General features: G+C 40.1%; 1 protein-coding gene across 2 annotated transcripts in view; it reads left to right on the top strand.

The window, feature by feature from the left end:
* Positions 1-24,323, top strand: part of myo1d (myosin 1D) — a 427,465-nt gene that overhangs the window by 104,745 nt on the left and 298,397 nt on the right. For both annotated transcript variants that reach the window (XM_052038939.1, XM_052038938.1), the window contains exons 8-11: positions 6,289-6,492; positions 11,639-11,784; positions 14,364-14,478; positions 15,614-15,784. In XM_052038939.1, coding sequence (XP_051894899.1) covers positions 6,289-6,492; positions 11,639-11,784; positions 14,364-14,478; positions 15,614-15,784 — 636 coding nt within the window. The remainder of the gene's footprint in view (positions 1-6,288; positions 6,493-11,638; positions 11,785-14,363; positions 14,479-15,613; positions 15,785-24,323) is intronic.

Below are 24,323 nucleotides of genomic sequence, written 5' to 3' on the forward strand. Positions count from 1 at the left end.
ATTCATCATAAAGTCAGAAGTGGGATGTTCACAATGCTTATTTGTATTTGCAACTCTTCATGCTGGCAAGCTGGAAGACCGAGACAACATTTGGGTATGAGCTGATAAATGGCAAACAACTTTTGTGCCAAAAATAGTGCTAGATAACCACCATTTCCATGAAGGGAGAAGGTAACCACCTACCTCTTAAATTTAAAGGTGATACCATTGCAAAATTTCCCACCATCAAATGGACTGACCATGTAAATATTGTGGTGGCAACAGCAAGTCAGAAGCTGGGTATCTTTCAGAAAGTAACCCCCCTTCTGACAAGGTTCAGTACGTTTGACAAGGTTCTCCATGGTAGGCTCATCCAGAAAGTCATGAGGCATGGGATCCATGGAAACTTGGCTGTGTGGATTCAGAGTTGGCTTGCCCACAGAAGGCAGAGGGTGGTACTGGATGGAGATTATTCTGCCTGGAGGTTGGTGACTAGTGGTGTTTCGCAGGATCTGTTCTGGGACCCCTGCTCTTTGATTTTTATAAATGACTTGAATGAGGAAGTAGAGGGGTGGGTTAGTAAGTTTGCAGATGACATGAAGGTTGGAGGTGTTGTGGATAGTGCAGAAGGTTGTCTTAGGTTACAATGGAATATAGACAGGATGCAGAGTTGGGTGGAGAAGTGGTAGATGGACTTCAATCTGGAAAGTGCGAAGTGATACACTTTGAAAGAATGAACTTGAAGGTGGAGTACAAGGTTAATGGCAGGATTCTTAGTGTCGAGGAACAGAGGGATCTTGGAGTCCAAGTCTATAGATTCCTCAAAGTCGCCACGCAAGTTGATAGGGTGGTTAAGAAGGCGTATGGTGTGTTGGCCTTCATTAGTAGGGGGACTGAGTTCAAGAGCTGCAATGTAATGTTGCAGCTTTATAAAACTCTGGTTAGACCGCAGTTAAGAGTATTGTTCAGTTCTGGTCACCTCGTTATAGGAAGGATGTGGAAGCTTTAGAAAGGGTGCAGAGGACATTTACCAGGATGCTGCCATGATTAGAGAACATGTCTTATGAGGAAAGGTTGAATGAGCTATGGCTTTTCTCTTTGGAATAACAGATGATAAGAGATGACTTGATAAAGGTGTATAAGATTATGAGAGGCATAGACAGTGGACAGCCAGCACGTTTTTCCCAGGGTGGCAGTTGCCAATACCAGAGGACATATGTTTAAGCTGAGTGGAGGAAAGTTTAGGGGAGATGTCAGAGGTAGGTTTTTTGACACAGAGACTGGTGGGTACCTGGAATGCACTGCTGGGGGTGGTGGTAGAGGCTGATACAATAGGAACATTTAAAAGACTCTTAGATAGGCACGTGGATGTAATGAAGATGGAGGGTTATGGGTTGTGTAGGAGGGAAGGGTTAGATTGATCGTGGAGTAGGTTTATATAGGTTGGCACAACAACGTGGGCGAAGGGCCCTTAAAGTGCTGTACTGTTCTATGTTCTGATACGCCAACATCTACAATGCACAGATCACGATGGATTATTCTCCACTTTCTTAAATGAGTACAGTACATCAGCTTGATTCCAAGTTCAGGTCTTCAAAACCTGAACTATTTGGCACCTATAGTCTGGGTGACTTGATTAGAATCCAGTTACAGCTGTTAACAAGTCGTCGAGTTTATTATTATATGCACAAGTATGGTGATGTACAGGTACAATGATGCTTGCAGCAGCCTCACAGGTAGGCAAGAACAGACAACACAGTATATAAATTATATAGATGAAGTTCTTATAAAGCAACCTATATTACTTAACTTTTCTTGATCTCAGCATGTCACAAGGTATCTTGCAATCAATAAATTACATTTTAAATGTAGACACTTCTAAAGTTCTCAGTAATATTGATTGAATGATAAATATTGTTTGGAGCACCAGTTAGAAACTGACTACACTTCAATGCAGTTATACCATGGGACCTTTTGTGTTCATCTGCAAGAGTAAACTGGGCTTCAGTTTAATATGTTATACCTGACAGTGTATTCCTTACTTTCCAACTTGTGTAATATTTGAAGGAGGACAGGGAGATTCTTTTGACTAAGGTTTATCCCTTGAATAGCACCTAAAACATCTTTTGTAAGTAGGATCTTGCTGCATGAAGATCTGGAGTCAGTTTTCCTACAACAGTTTATGCTTCAAAAATACATTTGGAACATTCAATTTTTTTAAAGGTGCTTTATAAACATTTTCCTTTACTTTGTCTTTCACATGGATAGATCTGTCTACATAACTTCATGAAGTAGCTATGGGAGTCATCAGGAAGTTGTTTATCCTTTCAAATTATCAGAACTATTTGCGCAAATTGGAGGAGTAGGAGGGACAGCTTGTTTTGTGTAATTTAGAAGTTGTTGTACATAGCTTTGACGTCAGTGCCTTGAAATTGAACACAGAAGCAATGCCCACCTTACAGGCTTGTTTCTTTCTGACTCACTGCCTGATTTAAATCATGTAGCACCACACCAACTAATTTTAGAAACAAGCCACAGATTGTAAATGTATAATGAGTAGGCACTTACCAAGCTATGCCCATTATCTAAGAGTTTCAGTGAGGTTCAAATTTGAATGCTGTGTGGAATCATCACTCTTTGGATTTACTTCAGAAAAAGCATGAGGTATTTGGTGTTAAAGCAGTAATAACATGAGGAAATGCCAAATGAGCGCATTACCCAGAATTTTGGAAATTGTGCCTTGATTCATTAAATAGCTAAAATCCATGTATGGTCCAACATTTTAATGTTACTGTTGTCCTAATAAGACTGTCATGACGTCAATTTGTTTTAAATAAGAAAACACATTGGCCAGGATTTTGTGAAGTAGCAAAAAGAGTGACCCTTGCCTCCTAACGTGAGGAAAGCTGCCCACTAAGATCAATCATACTCTGGCATGGATTTACTTTTTCCCCCAATGTAGATTGGGATAAGTTTTAAAAGGATCCCTGGATCTATCTAAAATTTTGGTCTAAAAATTTCTACCTAAAAAGAGACTGAGCAGCCATCCAAACTGAAGAATAGTCAAATAGTTAACAAAAAAAAAGTAAGCAATTTTTTGGAAAACGTTCACAGATCAAGAAATAACTTGGGCATATACACGAAATTAAGATGGAAGCTGAAATATAAACAAAATAGAGATTATTACCTTAAATATCTATAGAATTTTGAAAAGTATATCTGAGGAGATGGCAATCCATGTGTAAAATTATTATTTAAGTAGTAATCATTAATTATCCCATTTATATTTTTTATTAGTGGAAGTGACTCATAAACTAAATTTTTATTGGTTTATTGATTTCTGAAAATTTTACTGGAGAGGTCTGCAACAATACTGATTTGTGGAGGTGTAGGGAATCGCTGGATGTACCTTTTGTTGATTTCTGTATAATTGCACATTAACGTACTTCAGATGTTGCTGCCAGTTCCCTGCAGTGTATAACATCAAGCAGTAGTGGCTGCTTTTCTCAACATAGGTTCTGGGATTATTTCTCAGTGCACATTCTGGGCCCTAATTACCTAGTTTGTGAGACATTTTGATAAGGAGAGAATCGGTTTCCACTAGTTGCAAGCTTATTAACCAAGGACAAGTGAGCCAAAGATTAGAGATGGAGAATTGTTTTAGATGTATGTTATAATGAGAGGATATTTGAAGCAAACTGAATAGTAATTTTCTCAAGGGAATTGGATATATGTTTGGAAAGAATTAATTGAAGGAGCAGGGAAGAGAAGAGAGAGAGGTAAGATGATTGGATAACCCTTTCATTGAACCAGTATAGGCACATAGGCCAGGTGGCCCACTTCTCTACAATACGATTATGATGATTTATAACTTAAGTGATGTGTTGCCACAATTCTGAGCCCTTAAAATGAAGTAAAATGACGCAAGATAATAAGAATAAATGCATTTTATTTGGTAGAACGGTTAGGGAAGGCTGGCTTTGCTGCAGAATGGATGATAACTAGCAGTACAGATTTAAAATAATTGGCAAAGTAGCCAAGCATTGAAGAATAAATCAGAATTTCATTAACATTCTGTAGGGGAGAAACTCTGCTGTCTTTACTTGGTCTGGCCTATAAATGACTCCAGGCCCACAGCAATGTGGTTGACTCTTGCCTTCTGAAATGGCCTAGCAAGCTATTCAGCTGTAATAAACTGCTAGAAAGCCACAAAGAAACAAAACTGGATGGATCGCCCAGAATTGACCTCTGTACTGGAAGCGATAATGGCAAAAATGATCCTGTCTACCCTGTAAAGTGCTCCTTACTGACATCTAGAGGCTTGTGCCAAAATTGGGAGAGTTGTCTCACAAACTAGTCGAGCAACAACCTGACATAGTCATACTCACATCAGTCAATGTCCCAGATGACACCATCTCCATCCCTGAATAAGGACAGACCCAGCAGAGGTGGCACAGTGGTATACAAGAGGGAGAGAGGGAGTGTATCCTCAACATTGACTCTGGATTCCATGAAATCTCATGACATCAGGTTAACTTTAGGCAAGGAAACCTGGTTACTACCTGCTGTCCTCCCTTGGCTGATCAATCAATACTACTCCATGTTGAACATCACTTGGAGGAAGCACTGAGAGTAGCAAAGGTGCAGAATGTACTCTGGGTTAGAGACTTCAACGTCCATCGCTAGGAGTGTCTCAGTAGCACCGCTACTGACCGAGCTGGCTAACTGTTGACTGAAATTGCTTTTAGATTGGGTCTGCAGCAGGTGGTGAGGGAACCAATGAGAGGGAAAAACGTACATGAACTTGTCTTCATCAATCTACCTGTTGCAGATGCCTCTGTCCATGACAGTATTGGTAGAGTGACCACCACACAGTCTGCATAGATTTATAGATTCATAGTTATACAGCACAGAATCAGCTCAACTCATCCATGCTGACCAAGGTGCCTATCTAAGCTAATCTCATCTACCTATGTTTGGCCCATATCCCTCTAACCCTTTCCTATCTATGTACCTTTCCAAGTGTTTTTTTTAAATTTTTGTAATTGTTCCTGCCCCTACCACCTCTGCCAGTTCATTCCATATACCCATACCCTCTGTGGAAAAACCTGTAGCTCGGGTCCCCTTTCAATCGTTCCCCCTCGCACCTTAAAACTATGCTCTCTAGTTTTGGATTCCCCTACACTTGGGGGAAAAACTGACGACCTACCCGATCTATGCCCCTCCTAATTTTATAAACCTCTATACAGTCACCCCTCAGTCTCCTTCACTCCAGGGGAAACAGTCTTAGCCTATCCAATATCTCCTTATAACTCAAGCTCTGCAGTCCAGTCAACATCTTGTGAATCTTTTCTGTACCCTCTCTAGCTTAATCACATTCTTCCTAGAGCATGGCAACTAGAACTGCACACAATACTCCAAGTGCAGTCAAACCAATGTTAAGTACAACTGTAACATGACATCCCAACTCATACTCAGTGCCATGGCTGATGAAGGCAAGCATGCCAAATGCCTTCAAAGGTGTCAGTTGCTGACTCCTCATAATGAAGCCGTCTACAACCAAATGCAGCAAGAATTGCACAATATCCAGACCTGTGCTGATTGGTGGCAAGTAATATTCGTGCCATGCAAGTGCCAGGCAAATGACAGTATCCAACAAGAGAAAATCCAGCTATCATCACTGATTCACCCACTGTCAACATCCTGGGGGTTACCATTGACCAGAAGCTGAACTGGAGTAGCCATATACACAACGTGGCTACAAGAACAGGTCAGAGGCTAGGAATCCTGTGGTACTTAACTCTCCAAAGCCTGTCCACCATCTATAAGGCTTAAGTCAGGAGTGTGATGGGATACTGTCTATATGCCTGGATGAATGCAGCATCAATAACATTCAAGAAACTTGACACTATACAGGACATAGCAGTCAGCTTGATGGACACCCTATCCACAATCATTTACTCACTCTGCCACAGACACACAGTGGCAGCAGTTTGTCTACATGATGCACTGCAACAACTCATCAAGACTCCTTCAACAGCAGCTTCCAAACCCATTACCTCTACCAGCTAGAAGGACAAGGGTAGCAAAAGCATGTGAATACCACCACCTGGAAGTTGCCCTCTAAGCCACACACCATCCTGATTCTGTTGTCCAGGCAGCAGATTCTCCTCCACCTTGGGCTCACTGTCTTTTTTTAGAAAGATGTGTTAACCATGAAAATCTGCTTTCTCTTCACACTTCTACATAAAGCAAAGCTGTAATTTTTGTTTTCATTATGCCTTACACTTTGACTTGTTTTAATACTAGGGAAATTTGAAATTTATGATGGATGGTGACTCCACTCTCATTGAAAACAGTAAGTTGGTGTCAGTCATTGCAGAACTGCTCTCAACAAAAGCTGATGCAGTAGAAAAGGCCTTGTTGTATCGCACCGTAGCTACAGGACGTGATGTGATTGATAAGCAACACACAGATCAAGAAGCCAGCTATGGACGGGATGCATTCGCCAAGGTAATGTAATTGAAAGTAAGCCTTTCTTGCAATAAAGATTTGAAGATTGCTCAAAACACCTATCTGATAGCCTGATTGCCAGTAGTTACACTTCACAACCTTTTATTTGTTGCTCCAACGGGAAGTCTGATTACTGTGACACCTACTTCTATACTAATATATATGAAAGCTCATACTTGTAAGTACTTACATGCTCATCGGACATTAAATAAATTTATACCTGAATCAGAAATTAGTATTAAATTAAGCACCACTTTAACATAGAAGAGATTTTAATGCTTAGAATGAAGGATTGATGCCAGGGATGTAGGTTCCAGTTTGTGGCGGTGAACTTGTTATGGAGTTGTACAGCAGAGAAACAAGTCCTTTGCCCCACCCTCTCCATGCTGTTCATACTTACCTGCATGAATCTAATTTACCCACACTAGATGTGTATCCTTCTGTGCCTTGGCATTTCAAGTACTTGTCCAGATGCTTCATAAAAGTCATGAGAGGATCTACCTCCATCACCTATTCATACAGTGTATTCCAGACCCTAGCCACCTGTGTGGGGAATAAAAATAGCCCTTCAGATGCCCTCCAAATCTCATCTTAAACTTGTACTAGCTTGCCTTGGATAAAACATAATTACTATCTACCTTATTTATCCCGCTCCATAATTTTATGCAGCTCCATTAGGGGGCAGAATTTCAGATTTTTGGACCATTGAGATCTCTTCTGGGGCAGAGGTGACCTTTACAAGAGGGACAGGTTGCACCTGGACTGGAGAGGGAACAATATCCTGGCAGGCAGATTTGCTAGTGTTACTAGGGTGGGTTTAAACTAGAATGGCAGGGGAGTGGGATCCTAAGCAGCAGGGAGGCAAATGAGAGGCTGGAAAGTGATACAGAAACCAGTGACAGCAAGTTGAATAGATGTGACAGGCAGGAGCATGGCAGGGAGCGAGGAAAGTGTTTTGAATTAAATTGCATTTATTTCAATGCAGGAGGTCTGACAGGTAAGGTGGATGACTCAGGGCATGTCTAGCTATGTGGGACTGGGATATTACAGCCATTAAGGAAACGTGGACTGGCAGCTTAAATGTTCTAGCATATAAGTGCTTTAGGAGGGATAGAGGTGGACGAAATATGAAGGAGAGTTGCATTTTTGATTAAGAGGAACATCATGGCAGTAGTCCAGTGAAATTACTGAAGGATCATCCAGTGATGCTGTATGGGTGAAACTGAGAAATACGAAGGGGATGATCGCATTGTTGGGATTGTACTATAGGCCTTCAAATAGTCAACAGAAATTAGAAGAACAAATATGCAGGGAGGTTCTGGAGAGCTGCAAGAATAATAGTGTTGATATAGCGGGGGATGTTAACTTTCCTAACATAGACTGGGACTGCCATGTTAAGGGCTTAGATGGGGTGGAATTTAAGTGTGTTCAGGGAAGTTTCCTCAGGCAGTACATGGAGGGCACGACTAGGGAGAGGTCATAGGTCGACCTATACTTGGGTAATAGGGCGGGGCAAGTGACTGAGGTGACGGTGGAGCAATTTGGGACCAATGACCATAGTTCTATTAGTTTTAAAACAGCTATGGAAAAGGACAGAACTGGTCCACAGGTTCAAGTTCTAAATTGGGGCAAGGCAAATTTTAACGGTATGAGACAGGAGTTTGCAAAGGTTGATTGGAGTAGGTTGCTTGTGGGCAAAGAGACCTCTGACAAGTGGGAGGCTTTTAAAGGTGAGATGGTGAGAGCTCAAGGTCTGCATGTTCCTGTTAGAGTGAAGGGCCAGGTTGGTAGGAGTAGGGAACCTTGGATGACAGATATCGAGGCCTCCTCCAGGAAAAAGGCGGCGGCATGGGTCAGGTACAGGCAGCTGGGATCAGGTGAATCCCTGGAGGAGTATGGGGGATGCAGGGGTGTATTGAAGAAGGAAATCAGGAAGGCAAAAAGGGGGCTTGAGATAGCTTAGGCAGAGAAGATTAAGAGATTTTGTGTATATTAAGGGAAAGAGTAACTAGAGAGAGAATAGGGCCCTTCAGAGATCAAAGTGGACATCTGAGTGTGGAGCTACAGGAGATGGGCAATGTCCTCAATGAATTTCTCCTCTGTTTTCACTGTGGAGAAAGAAATGGAACTAGAGAAAATTAATGGGGAGGTCTTGGGGATAGTCTGCATTACAGTTGAGGAGGTACTGGGTGTCTTAAAATGTAAATTGGTTTATTATTATTGTTACATGTACTGAGATACAGTGGAAAAAAGTTGTTTTGTATGCTGTCTATACAGTTCATTTCATTACGTTTGTGCATTGAGGTGGTACGAGGGAAAGCAATAACAGAATGCAGAAAAAAGTGTTACAGTTAGTGCAGGCAGACAATAAGGTACAAAGTAAGGTGCAAGGCCACAACGAGGTAGATTGTGGGGTCAAGAGTCCACCTTATCATACTAGGGACTGCTCAATTGTCTTAGAACAGTGGGATAGAAGCTATCCTTGAGCCTGGTGGTACATGCTTTCAGGCTTTTGTATCCTCTGCCCGATGGGAAGGGGGAGAAGAGAATGTCTAGGGTGGGGTCTTTTGATTATGTTGGCTGCTTTACTGAGGCAGTGAGGTGTAGACCGAGTCCACGAGGGGGAGACTGGTTTCCGTGATGTGCTGAGCTGTGTCCGCGACTCTGCGGTTTCTTGTGGTCACAGGCAAAGTAATTGCCATATCAAAGGTGGACATATCTCCAGGATCTGACCAGGTTATATTCAAGAACACTGGGAGGCTAGAGAACAGTTTGCAGGAGTCCTGGCTGAGATATTTGTCATAGGTGAGATACTGGTAGACTGGAGCGTAGTGAATGTTGTGCCCTTATTTAAGAAGGGCTGCAAAGTAAAACCTGGGAACTATAGACCAGTATGTTTACCATCTGTGATAGTAAGTTACTGGAAAGGATTCTGAGGGATAAGATGTACATGCATCTGGAAAGACAGGGATTGATTAGGGGTAGTTAGTACAGCTTTGTGAGTGGGAGATTGTCTTATGTACTTGATAGTGTTTTTTGATGATGTGACCAAGAAGGTCGATAAGGGCAGGGTGGTAGATGTGGTCTGTATGGACTTCAGTAAGGCTTTTGATAAGGTTCCACATGGTAGGCTGCTCTGGAAGGTTAGATCGCATGGAATCCAGGAAGTGCTGGCTAACTTTAGGTACCTAACTTGTAGACCATCTTTTTCCCTCTCCATCACCATCTCAAAAATGTCAGTGCTCATCCATTGACATTTCAATCATTTGCCTGGCTTCATTTCCTAAAATTAAATCCAATAGTACCTCTTCTTTTGTAGGACCATCTACATAGTAGGTTAAAAAAGCTTTCCTAATGCACTACAAATTTCTCTCCATCTAAGCCCCTTACTGTGATGTAACCCCAGCAAAGTGAGTGCTGCTTTCTCATTTCTGAGATGTACCCAAATGGCCTCATTGGAAGAGCCTTCTCAAATATTTTCCCTGAGTACCGCAAAAAAAAAACACAGCAACACAGCCTTTCCCTCTCCACTTGTATTGATAAGTAGGGTTACTGATCCATATTTGCACAATTTACAACTGCCGTGACCTAAAACCATTGAAAGTTATGGCACAAAGAAATTGGTATTTGTACTTGTACTAATTCTTGGTTACTTTTTAGTATTGTAAGACATTTGTTTTAAAAAAAAGATATTTTAATTTTAAGTTTTAACAGGTTTGCAGTTAGAGGGTAATTCACAAATGATTTTTTTGTGAGACTTCCACAGTTCCTTTTGTGATATGTCATGATCTATTTATTTTGTTGTTTCTATTGCAATATCTGTTGCTAAGTGACAATAGAAGTGGCATTGAAAATTCCTATTACAATTTGAAACCAAAATTTAGTCCAACACGACTGATTTAATATTAGTAAATGAAGCTCCTTCTAGCAGTGAATGTGATGCTATTAATGTGCGATTTAGCAGGGTGCCGATCAATATATACAGTTATACTTCTGCATGTAAACTCTTGAGAATATGTAGCAAGGCATGCCTTAATGGTTCATAGTGGTCTTCTTCATTTCCATTGTTATATGCATTGGAAATGGTTCACAGAGGCAGCTTCAATGAGAGAATCTAGCACCCATATAACTTCCACCTGAGTACCAGGTGTTTATGCAGTGGAACACATTTAAAGCACTTGTTTTGGCTTGGTGGAAAATGTGGAAATAAGCAAAAACGAAAAAGCGGCATAGAAAATCATCTTTTTCTCAAGCAGAGAAGAAAAACGTACTGTATCAATATTTTACAGAGGAAGATGAAAGGCTGCAGGAATATTAGACAAGGGTGTGGCAATGGCCATAAAACAAAAAGTAGCCCAACATATGTTGGGCGGAGTGGGGTGGCTCCGGTTTCTGTGGTCCATATAGACACTAAAAACATGGGTAGGGCCAGGAAGGAGGTTTTGCTGAGAAGTTTTAAGCAGCTTGGCAAAATTTGAAAAGCAGAATTGCAAAGATGATCTCTGGATTATTATTGGATCTACATACAAATAGGCAGAGGGCAAATTGGATTAGAGAAGTAAATACATGGCTCAAAGTTTTCTGTAAATGAAGTAATACAAGAATATGTCTACAATCTAAAATTGCATTTTCGGTCTCAAGGACTGAGAGTGCATTTCATTTAAAGGATTTGCCAAATTTGTTGATTTTTCAACTGACACTAGGAGGAAAATGAATATGTCAAAAAGTAACAAATTTCACATGCTACCTGGTCCAGACTACACATCTAGTTAGTCTTTGCATTCCCTTATGGAGCAGTCTAGCAAGGAACTCAATTAAACAAACACTTGCCTGATAAAAGATGGGCAAATTCCAGCAGTTCAAGGCAATTAGGAATGGGCAATAAATGTGGCTTTTCCAAAGCTATGTATCATTCTAGAATCAGTTAAATAAAAAGAAATGGGAATAGAAAAGCTACTTCCTGATGCAATGTGTTAATTAAATAGTGACCAACTGCTACAGTTTCTATAAATCATTGTGGTTTGTTGGAGTGAAATCATTGACTTCAGTTATCTTGATTTTCTACATCATCTAGGCCAACTTAATGAGAAAGATGACAATAAACAGTTAATTGCATTTACTATTTTTATTTGCTTTTGCATTGCAGGCAATATATGATCGCCTATTCTGTTGGATTGTCAACCGAATCAATGATATTATTGAAGTTAAGAATTATGATGCCAGAATCCATGGGAAAAATACAGTTATTGGTGTATTGGATATCTATGGTTTTGAGATCTTTGACAACAACAGGTATGCATTTAAAAAGCCAGTTTACAAGAAAGTTGGTGTGCACTATGGTCCTTAAAAAAAAATCTGGACTAGGAATGGGGAAAATAAGTGTATTGTTCATTTGTTACTATCATAGATATCAGAGCACGGGGTTTGGTTTGTCAATGATGTCCTTGAAATCCATTATTTGAGCTAGCACTTAAAGGTAAATTGGAGTGCTTCTGGTACTAGCAACTGGCTGTTACTGAGTACTGCTAACCAGAAAAGCTAGTGAGGAGGCAGAAAAAATGTATGAGATTCATTGGGAGAAAAATATTCTGAGCCATAGGAGATTGTAGGGACCTCTGTTCGGGCAATGTATATTGTTCTTCTGTTCTGTTGAGAACTAAATTTGAAACCAGTTCTATAACATAGAACAGTACATGACTAAATTCTCCCATCTGTGACTAATGTGAAACAATAAAAGGGGTGTTTCCACAATCCTGTGGCCCAGTGGCATCAATGGAGGCAGAACAGATTGTAAAATGAGAGCCACGGTACTGCAGATCTGTCACCAGCTGGACTTCTTGTCAGTACAGGATCAAAGTGAAAGCAAAGATAAAGCTGTAAACAAGTAGCTTTAACAGGAACAAATTAAAATTTTACAATCAGCACAGAGAAAGTATCCCAATTTACCGTGGCCCATGTAACAGATTCACTGCATTTTAAACTGTGCTTTTTTTCATTGGGTTTTCATCTCTGCCACAATACTTGCCAAAGGCTTTAATTGTGCAAAATGCAGTAGTCTGGTAACAATTGCTAGTACTCACAACCATTAAGTAAAAGATTTATGGTCTGAAGTGTTTCTGCAACTCACCAAATATTTCTCTGATTTGAATGTTGTTCTTAGCTGCACAATTCATCATATCAAAGTAGACAAGTGCAGTAAGCCAAAGAAATCCAGCCATGCTCAGGCAGGCATCTGTGAATGCACATTGTCATCTATTAGTCCCAAGAAAATTCTGTAGTTACCTTGTTCCAAAGAGTTGATGAATCCAGACACCAGTTAGGATATTACAGCTTTGGAGTAGCCAGAAGACACTGGCCTGCAAAGTTTTCTCAACCAGTAAGGCTTGATAACCTCTTGTATACTTGATGGTGTTAATGGAGGAGGGAGGGAGCCCAGCTGTAAAAGAACTGGCCGCTGGACTCTCTCGCCATCAACCTGGCACATTTGTCTGTTACTAGGATAAAATAATGTTTCCGTTCATAATACTAAGCAAAAATGTATACATGTGTGGTCAGTTGAAGTTACTGGTTCAACAAAGAAATTCCTTCCCACTTGACATTTTTACACTTAGCAGTCTAATACCATAACAATTATCAAAGGCAGGATTCTCTGTATCAGAGTTTAAGCATCTCAGAATTGGGGTAAGACCAGACAGCTCTTTTATGACTGACAGAGACGCGATGGGCTGAACAGTCACCTTTGTTGTGAGCTTTCTCTGATGTGACGTGAGTATTCTGTGTTCCTTCTGTAAGCCCTCATAAATTGCCCACACTTGTTTTGATGTGGCATGGTAGTGGCATGATGTGATGGGGGCAGGCATGGTAGTGTAGCAGTTAGCGGAACGCTTTACAGTGCCAGCGACCTGGGTTCAAACCGGCCACTGTCTGTAAGGAGTTTGTACGTTCTCCCCGTGTCTGCGTGGGTTTCCTCGGGGTGCTCCGGCTTCCTCCCATATTTCAAAGACATACGGGTTAGGAAGTTGTGGGCACGCTATGTTGGCGCCGGAAGCGTGGCGACACTTGTGGGCTGCCCCCAGAACACACTACGCAAAAGATGCATTTCACTGTGTGTTTCAATATACATGTGACTAATAAAGATATCTTGATGTTCTGGCAAGGAGGAATTCTTGAATCTTTACCCAAGGGCTCTCTATAGGTTCATTGGATAAATATTTTCCTTATTTCATCCCTACCTTATAAGTTTTATTGTCTTAACTCTCATGGTCTTGAGTTACTTTGTGGGTGAATATTCACAAAGATCCATAGTAAACTCTGCAATGATCTTCATCCTGTATCTTTGGAGATTTTGTCACTCTTCCTAAATTTTAGCAGCCAGTCATGGGAACCCTTAAATTAATGAATTCTCTTTTTCTCTTGTACATGGTAATTTTTGAAAGGTTGGCAGTTAATGAAGAGCAGAATACTGAAAATGTTGGAAATTTGAAATAGAACCAGGAAGTATTTGTCAGATGATGTAGCATCTGTGGAGAGAGAAACATTTTAGGTCAATGATCTTTTTGTTGCATTGCATGATCAATTGAGTAATTTAATGGATATCCTAAAGATCTAATTGCTACTCTATATAAAGTTAGCTGTTTGCTGCTGATGATGGCAATAGAATTGAACTTTGTAAATTTCAGCTTGTTAAATTGTTTTATTCTTTTGATTACCAACAAGTAGATTTGGCTGCAAAATTCACTGAAGTTGATTGGGTCAGGATTAATCTCAAAGGCAAGATTTATATGTATTTATGCTCATTCTTTTCTAAGTTATGAAGACACAGTAGGTAATTTCAGGCACTACTAATGTTAACCGTGTGTTTATATCTGCAGTTTGGAACAGTTTTGCATCAACTATTGCAATGAGAAGTTACAGCAGCTTTTCATCCAGCTTGTCCTGAAACAGGAACAGGAAGAGTACCAGCGTGAAGGCATCCCCTGGAGACATGTAAGTGCTTGTCTGATTGCAGTGACGACTTGGGACAATGGGAGGCTTTCTCTCTATATTTAACACCTGTCCTCCCTGTGTGATCTACTTATACCAATGTCTTGCCAAGAGAATAGTAATGATGCTCTTCAGAAAGGCATTTACCTTAGCTTGTAGATATCATATACTTTACACCTATGAATTGTGCAATCCACAACTATGGTAGTTTTTCCAAACTACTCCTATTTAGATTGAATTAATCAGAGCTTCAACTTAATAGTTCCTTGTAAAAAAAAATAAATTTAACCTTTTCAACATTGTGATTCAGCAGGTGAATATAAACCCTTTCACGAAAGGGAAGACCCATGTTCCAGAAGATCAGTGAAATACAATCAGAATTTTGGCACTGAATTTATAGTCCTAGTGCTGAAGTGATGTTTTGTTCATTTTTCCTAACAGGACAGGATATAAATAATGTAATGAAATTGAATACTTTGATTCAAAATGGTGTTGTATCCTTATCTGTTAATCATTACAAACAGAAGAGTCGAAAGAGATGATATAAGGAGTAAAAGGCTGAACTCCACATCTGCTGAGTCCTGAGTCAGCAGTACAAATTTATTATAATAACCGAGGCAGTATATTGAGTTATTTTGTAAGGTGTCCATTAAGATGCTAAAGAGCTCTCATTGATTCTAAATTGAGTGGAAAAATTATGATGAAGAATAAAGAAAGATTTGAATCGATATTATACCTTGCTCAACATCTCAATGTTATACAACCTTTCAAAGTGTAGTTGCTGTTGTGATGTAGGATACATTTTTGCCAGTCTGCAAACAGTAAAATCCCACAAACAAAAACGGGATAAATGATGAGATGTGTTTTAGTGATCTTAGTTGAGGGATAAATTTTGGCCAGGACATTCCTCATTTTGCTACCTACTCGAATCATTACACTGATTCAATACCTTGTATTACTGACTCAGGACTCAACGGATACCTCCGTTGATGTGGAGTTCAGCCTTTACTATGATCCTTAAATTATTTGTTTCAACTCTTTTTGATCACATAAATTTCTGCTTAATGGATTGCCACTATTATTGACCAAGATCAGATGGTATGAATGGAAGATCACTGTCCCTTCTCCCTCTCTGCAGATTGACTACTTCAACAATCAGATTATTGTGGATTTAGTAGAGCAACAACACAAAGGGATCATTTCAATTCTTGACGATGCCTGTGTTAATGTGGGAAAAGTCACAGATAAGATGTTCTTGGAAGCCCTGAATAACAAACTGCAGAAGCATGCTCATTATTCCAGTCGGAAGGTAAGTGTTGTTTGGAGAAATATCTGAGAGAGCTGATGATTGTAGTACAGTTGATAATTATGTGCATGATTTTAAAAGAAAGGGCATTTTGGTAAAATGCCATATATTGCACTAGTTAGTTGAAATGAAACCCAAAACCTTAAAGGGTTTATAAAACAAAAATGGCAAGGAACTGAAAGCAAAGAGCAGAGTAATTCTCCCCCGGGGTCAGGGCAAATATTATTGCTGTTTTTGTGGTGAAAGGCCTGGATGTTGCAAGATGAGTCCTAATTTCAATTATTGTAGATGACACAAAATTTGTTAATATAGTTACCATTCAGGAGTATAGCAAACATTAGCTGGGCACTTACAGACTGTTCCCCATAACCATTGACTTCCCAATCAGTAAAATATTTATTGAGACCTTGACCATATTCTGTTACTCAGCCTCCAAAGAACTGGGTTGGAGAGTTCCAAGATTCATGACCATCTGAAAGGAGAAATTCCTCCTCATCTCCATCTGAAACCCCTTTGTTCTGAAACTGTAACCACCATCCCACATTTCCCCATTTAAAGAATCTCAGCATTTACCTTGTCAGACTCCCTCAAAATCTTATTTCAATAAGATCAATTCTCATTCTTCTGGATACCAACCTGCTCAACCTTTCTTCAAAGATAACTCTTCCATCTCAGGAACCTTTTCTGAACACCCTATAATGTAAGTATATCCCTCCTTAGTTAAGGAGACCAAAGCTGTATGCAGTATTCTAGATGTGTCCTCCTGACTACCAAGTGTACCTGTCTCAAGATTTCTCTACTTTTATGTTCCATTTACCTTCCTCATTACTTACCATACCTGCATATTAACATTCTGGCTTGGATGTGGAGGCCCAAATCACTCTGTATTGCAGCATTCTTCTGCTTTTCTGTTTTTTTCTAGCAAAGTGTATAAGCTCATACTTCCATATATTATACTCATCTCCCAAATTTTTGCCCATCACAACTTTTTTCTATCTATATCTCTTTATATCATTTGCACAATTTGCTTTTCCACTTGTCTATTTATTGTCAGCAATTTTGGTTATCGTTGAATCAAACTCTCCTAAACTAGTCACACAATTGTAATTAAACATGATTTTTCCAGGAATAATTGTGTATGAAGTAGAGGACAGAGAATGTTATACTGAAATTTGATCAGTGTTTGAATGCAATTTGGATGGCAATTCATGGTCTCCATGCCCTGTTTCTAAAGATTGTATTTTACATTATGTTATATCGATCAAGGGATTACATAACTATTATCACATTGGTCACCTACGCTACAGCATACCTCCTCCTGAAATTCGAGCTTTGAGCTTGTAGAAGGGGAAGACTGAATGCCATATTCAGGCATTAATGTAGTCTGTGGAGTTATTCTGACCTGAAAGCTTTCTGATTTGAAGCATTAGATGAGATTTCAGCTGCATCCTTTTGTACATTGAGTGTATCATATTTGTCTAATACACTAGATATAATAACGTCTTTGCTCACTTGTCCTTCCTGTATTCTTGACAGGACTTAACTCCAGTGTTGTACTTCAACCAAATCAAATGTACATTGAAGTACATAGTGAAATAATTTGAATATTAATGTAAAGCCTATTTATGCAAGTTTCTTGAGTGCGCAATCATTTTCTTTTTGTAAGTTCTGAGCAAACTAAATGCCATAGTGACAAATGATATGCTGATTGGTTAATATCCTGCTGCATTAATTGAATGTGATGGTATCTTGGATTGATCTGCAATGGAAAGTATTTCAGTGAGTGAAATAGTTTTCCCCCTTCATCTAATAATCAGATATTTTAATCAAGAAAAGGTTCATTAAAATTGCAAAGTGTTAGGTATTTAGTAAAATTTTAGTGTTCTTATTGTTTTTTTCTGTGTCATGAAACCATCATAACAGACTTATTCTCCTAAAAAGGCACATTTCATTTTCTCAATTATATATATATATATATATATTAAAAAAAAGCTCTGCCAAATTTGAGTTGATCCGTGGAGCTCACTATCAATGGCTGCAGATTTATTTATTATGTAATGTACCCCTACATAATGGCAGCTTGGATAATGGAAATTTGCCCTGATGCAATTCACAAATCACTACCAAAAATTTTGAGATGCAGGATAAAAATCCGCTTTTACATAATTTGTGAGGAAAAAAAATAGCTAAATACAAAATGTAAAAGAAACAATGTTGTTAATTTTTAAGGGTCCATTTCACAGAAAATTGTGTTAAGGATGGTTTTCTAGTATTGCAACCCCTCCATAATGTGGGGGGTACTCTATATAAATTAATTTGTAGCAAGTAAAGTCTATCTGCGTGTATGCAGAGCCCCCATTCAGCAATTTTTTTTTGCTACTCTGAGGATCCCTGAACTTTGTTTCTTTCTCAATAAAGATACACCTAAATGCATTCCTTTCGTACACATCAACAGGTGTAATGCATACATTATACTACCATTGATGTACCTAGGCATAGAATAATTTGGATGGCACGCAAACAAAAGCTTTTCACTGTATCTCAGTACATGTGGCAATAATGTTCCAATCCCATGGTATTTCAATGAATTTGTATGCTTTCACCTGTAGCCATGATATTCTATTTATTCTGTAAAATTCTCAATGTTCCAATTTGTTTTTGATAATTGATCATGGGAATACACCAGTATCCTGCTCAGCACTGCTCCTTAGAGTGCTGAGTTACCATGGCAATCTTGATTCTCCTGTCAGAACATTCTTAGATACATATCCTCCTGTAATTTAAGAAAGACATCTGCTCAGGCTGCATGTGCTGTGCCAGGAACTAACTGCAAATCCCTTTCCTTGTGTCCTGCCAGCAGTGAATTGCTCCTTAGCTTTGGGGTGGAGAGACAGCTCATGTCCTGGTGCTGGGCAGGCTGGGGCAAGCGGTTGTGTGGGACTCAGGGCTGTCAGATGAGTATGGGCCATGCTGGGGACTCTACCCGGTTTCTAAAGTGTCTGTTGTCATCTCCTGTTGAATATGGTGGAAGATGCTGCCTCCCGACCCTGACTAGCTGCACAAGCTTAAGAGCAGTGACCAATGTTGAACTATTACCATGGAGAAATATCTGGGGAGAGCTGTGTCGCCAAAATAATTTTTGCCTTTCCCCACATCCAGCAGCAGAACAAAACTTCATTGTCTGTAGGTTGAAGTAGAACTAATGAAAGGTCACCAACCTGAAGCATTAACCCTGTTACTTCCTCCACAGGCTGGCCTGAGTATTTCCAGTATTTTCTGTTTTCATTTCAGATTTTGAGCATCTGCATTTTTTTGCTTTTCAGTCTCTGTAGGTTGCGTTGTTCTTTGTCAAATGTACTTTGCCAATATTAAATGTGATATTGAGGATAACTCCCTTTCAAGGCTGAATGATTTTAATGTTCGGTTGGTTCAAGAATTACCCTTCACATAGCTTAATGGATAAAGCCTTCTGGGAAGACGCATGAGATTTTAGTTGCCTAAGATACAATGTCTGGTGTAAATATTTCTTTGGTTGAAGACCTTGCATTTAATATCTACTTTTACTTCCTTACAATAGGCTCCATTTACTTTCAAGTTTAAAATTTGTGTTATTTTATCAACAAATAGGTTGAATAAACAACTTTTCTGCCCCTCCATCTATCTACTAGATATGTGAAATCTTGCTCTCACATAAGGATGAGTCATTGGGATTAACTCTTGTCCTGCTGTAAAATATCTTGAAAATCGTGCTTTATTGCAAGAGATACAAGTCACAATCACTGTTTAGCAAATTAGTGCTTTAAAAAAAGCTCATTTAAGAGCATAAGTTTGGCGGGTGGAAATAGGTCTTGAGTTATCTCAGCCTTTCTGTAGGATCACAGCTGATTTGATCTTGGTCCCAGGTTCACTTTACTGTCTATTTTTCCCTAACAGATGTTAAGTTCCACCATTGACCAAAAATGTCCATCTTGACTTTGACTGTAGTTAAACAATCAGCCTCTACATTTCTGAAGTGGAGATTTCCAAAGATTCTGAAACTTCTGAGCATAATTTTTTTCTGTCTCAAATGAGTGATTTTCACCGCCCCCTCCCCCATTCTGAAAATATGCTCCCAGTTCTATATTTTCCCATGAAAAATACACTCTCAAAATCTTATTGGTCAATTCTCCTCAAGGTCTCAAAAGCTTCAATAAGAATTGGAATATAAGTATTATTTGTTGACATGCATTTCAAAATATATTTTAAAAAATGATATTTGATATTCTGCCTTAATCATATACGTATGAATTGGTCTTTATTTAGCACTTTGTATAATGTATAAATTCTTGCTAACAATGATGGGGTTGGTGTTGTTCTCTGATTCAATTTCATCAATTTTGTTTCAACATTTCTTGCTTTCAGGCTTTTGTGCCTTCATCAGTCTTCGTGTTGTTCTCTTGCATGTGTCTCTGAAATCAAAATAATCTAGATTGTTCAGAGGGGAATTGAGGGGCCCATCAGGTTCAATCCCTGTGTGCCTCAAATGGCTTCACAAAAGAATGTCATCATCATCCTATGGATTGCAAAATTTCTTTTATAAGCAGCCTGTAGCAATAGTGAAAAGAAATGGTGACATGATGTACTTTGCTTAAACACTGATAATGGAACTGTCCATGATGTTTGTAGATATAAAAAAGAGTTATCTGGGCAGTAGGGCAGCAAATGATGGAGTTACTGAGGGATGAATCAGCTCAGGAATTAGCAAAGATGATCACTCTTTTTTTTACTCTGCTGAAGAATGTATGTTGGTCAAAGCAAGACCTGATCAGGTGTATCCTGGAATTTTATGAAAAGCAAGGGAAGAGATTGCTGGGGCCCTGGCAGAGGTTTGTGTATCTTCGTTAGCCACGTGAGGTACCAGGATAGCTAATGTTGTGCCTTTATTTAAAAAAAAAGCAACAGTGATAAGCCAGGCAACTACAGGCCAGTGGATTCTGAGCAAGAGGGTTGATTTGCATTTGGAAAGGCAAGAACTGATCAGGGATAGTCAACATGGCTTTGTGCATGGGAAGTCATGTCTCACAAATTTGAGTCTTCTGCAGAGGTGACCATGAGGATTGACGAGGGCAGGGCGGTGGACGTTGTCTATGTAGACTTTACCAAGGCCTTTGACAAGGTCCTGCATGGTAGGCTGGTCTGGAAGGCTAGAACACATGGGATCCAGACTGAGCCAGCCAGTTGAATATAAAGTTGGCTTGGTGGTAGGAAAGAGAGAGTGGTAGTCGAGGGTTGTTTTTCAAAATGAAGTCTTGTGACTAGTGGTGTGCTGCAGGGATTGGTACTCGGTAATCTGTGGTTGGTCACCATATATTAATAATTTGGATGAGAACGTAGGTGGCATGATTAATAAATTTGCAGATGACACCATTGTATTGTATAGTGGACAGTGAAGAAGGTATTTAAGGTTCCAACAGAATATAAATCAACTGGGAAAGTGGGCCAAGGAATGGCAGATGGAACTTAACTTGGACAAGTGCAGAGTGATGCATTTTGGGAAGTTTAAACCAGGGCATGGTATGCACAGTGAATGACAGGAACCTGGGGAGTGATGTTGAGCAGAGAGACCCGGGGTACTGGTACATCTTTTTCTGAAAATGGCGACACAAGTAGACAGGGCGGTAAGAAGGTGTATGGCATACTTGCCTTCATTGGCCAAGAGTTGTGTTACAGTTGTACAAACTATTGGTTTGGTTGCACTTGGAGTATTGTGTGCAGTTTTGGTCTCCACATTACAAGAAAGATGTGATCAAGCTCAGGAGGGTGCAGAAAAGATTCAGAAGGATGTTGCCTGGATTGGAGGGTTTGAGTTACACTGAGAGGTTGGGTCTGTTTTTCCTGGAGCAAAGGAGGCTGAGAGGTGACATGATAGAGGTATATAAAATAATGAGAGGCATAGATAGGATGGATAACCAGAGTCTGTTTCCCATGGTAGGGGGTGTCTAAAACTAGAAGTCATAGGTTTAAGGTGTGAGGAAGGGGATTTAAAGTGGATCTGAGGAGTAAATTTTTCACACAAAGAAAAGTTAGTGTCTGGGATGAGCTGCAAGAGGAGGATGTGGGGGCAGGAACAGTAGTAACATTTAAGATGCATCTGGACAGGTGGTTGAATGAGGAAGGCTTAGTGGGGTATGGAATTAATGCATGCAAGTGGCATTGGTGCAGATAGGAATGATGGTTGGCATGGATGTGGTAGGCCAAAAGGCCTGTCTCTATGCTGTCTAACTCTGACTTTAAGTGGGAGTGAACTTCAACAGAACCATCAGTTTGTTGCCAAGTGGCAGAGAGCTGGAACCTTACAACGGGAAGAGCTCACATGAAAGTTATTCCAAAATAAATGCCTGCAAAAGATTCTCAAACTTGTTTGAGACAAATCTCAAGAGAATCTGAGAGTAAGCATAGAGGAGAAATGTTAAAACTATTGTTCAGATGAACAAAAAGGCGAAAAATAGAAGGTAGAGAGACACAGGTTTGTTGAATTTTACCAATTGCTTTGCATATATATGAAAAAAAAATCCCAAGAAGGAAAGAAGAACAATGGAGAAACAAAGGACTTCAGATAATGGAATCTAGATGAAAAACCCTCACCCCTACCCCTCTCAGACCCAACAGGGATAGGGTACCCCCTGTCCTCGCATTTCATCCCACCAGCCTACATATCCAACACACCATTCTCCGACACTTCCACCATCTCCAACGGGACCCCAGTACCAAGTATATCTCCCCCACCCCCACCCCACCCCACCCCTTTCTGCCTTTCACAGGGACCGCTCTCTGCAACTCCCTAGTTCACTCCTCTTTTTCCTCCCCCCCCCCCCCCCCCCACCCCACTCATCCTGCTCCCACCCCTTTTCACTGCCCCAACCATAGGTGCAATATCTGCCCCTACACCACCTCCATCCAAGGACCCAAACAATCCTTTTGGATAAGACAGAGATTTAGTTGCACCTCCCTTAATATCTTCTACTGCATTCGGTGCTCCAAGTGTGGCCTCTTTTACATTGGTGAGACCAAACGCAGAGTAGGTGACCGTTTTGCAGAACACCTGCGCTCTGTCCATAACCACGATCTGCATCTCCCTGTTGCCAGTCACTTCAGCTCCCCCTCCCACACTATCATTGACATGTCAGTCCTCAGCCTCCTCCACTGCCAGGAGAATTCCAAGCGCAAACTGGAGGAACAGCACCTTGTTTTCCATCTTGGAGCCTTGCAGCCTAACATTCTCCCACGTTAAGTAATCCCCACCCCCTTTCCCTATAGCTCCCTCCCCCCAACCATGCTTCTTCCCTTTCCTAGCCTATCTCTTTTTTCTACCCCCTTTTTTTTCCCTTTCTCTCCTTGCCTTTGACCCATCCCCCAGTGGATCTGCTCTCCCCCCTCCCCTGCACCTGCCTATCACTATCTCTTACCTGCATCTACCTATCACCACCTTTGCCCACCCCACCTCCCCTCTTTTGTCCACCTATCACTCCTCTGCTTTTCCCTCCTATATATTGGGCTTCCCCTTCTTCAGGACTGAAGATAGGAAAAGGGTCTTGACCTGAAACGTTGACCACCTGCTTTTCTCCACAGATGCTGCCTAGCCTGCTGAGTTCCTCCATCAGTGTTTTCCTCAAGAAGAACATTGGAGTTTGATTTGATCTAGATACTATTATCAAATAGGTTGCAGATTGGCAGCAATGGTACCTTTTTCATGGACAACCATGCCTGCTAGATGCCTGGGATTCTGTTGTGAGAGCTTTCCTGGACATCAGTGGCAATCATCCTTGTTTTGCTGTGAATTACAAGTTCTCCAAGCCTATCGTTCTCACTTCAATGAAGTTTTGAAAAGTCAAATCAAGTTATTATAAGTTTGAGATATTGTCTACATTTAATTGAAGACTTGGGAGTTCAAAGTCTTATTTAAAAACTCTGAAAATCAGCTATGAATTAATAGCTTCAAACAAACATTTACAGTGCCTAGAAGGTCTTGCAATCAGACCTCTAAAAGTGCTGTGTTTTAAGAGGGCTTGTATATCTTACATTGGTTTGAAATATTTCAGTGACCTGAATTTCATGCTGCCATATTTTATAATCATTAGCTCCTTTAAAACTATTGGTGTGTTTTGCAGGAAATGAGAGAAGCTGATGTAACCAACAATTGCTCACTGCTGAGGGTGCATGTGAAATTATAACAAATGCAGTTGTTCAACAGGTCATATTCTGAGTCGGTGCCTGCTAAACTACAGTTAACAAAGTATGCAGCGATTGTTCAGAGAACATGAGCCAAAATGATTACTCCAGTTTCTCAAAAACTGAAATGATTGTCATTACCAAAAGAGGGCTGTACAAACCCACTGAACATCTCAGCCAGATAGTAAGATTGAAGGACTTTTCAGATGACTTTGTTCTGAACAGGATAACGTCCAGCATTTTTGCATCTCAAAAATACTCATTTTTCCCTTTGCAAAACTTTAGCCCTAGATAAATACAATAGGATTCAGTTCAAGTGTAACATCAAAGTGAC

Source organism: Pristis pectinata, chromosome 25, assembly GCF_009764475.1.
Source record: "Pristis pectinata isolate sPriPec2 chromosome 25, sPriPec2.1.pri, whole genome shotgun sequence".
In the NCBI taxonomy this organism is placed as follows: domain Eukaryota; kingdom Metazoa; phylum Chordata; class Chondrichthyes; order Rhinopristiformes; family Pristidae; genus Pristis; species Pristis pectinata.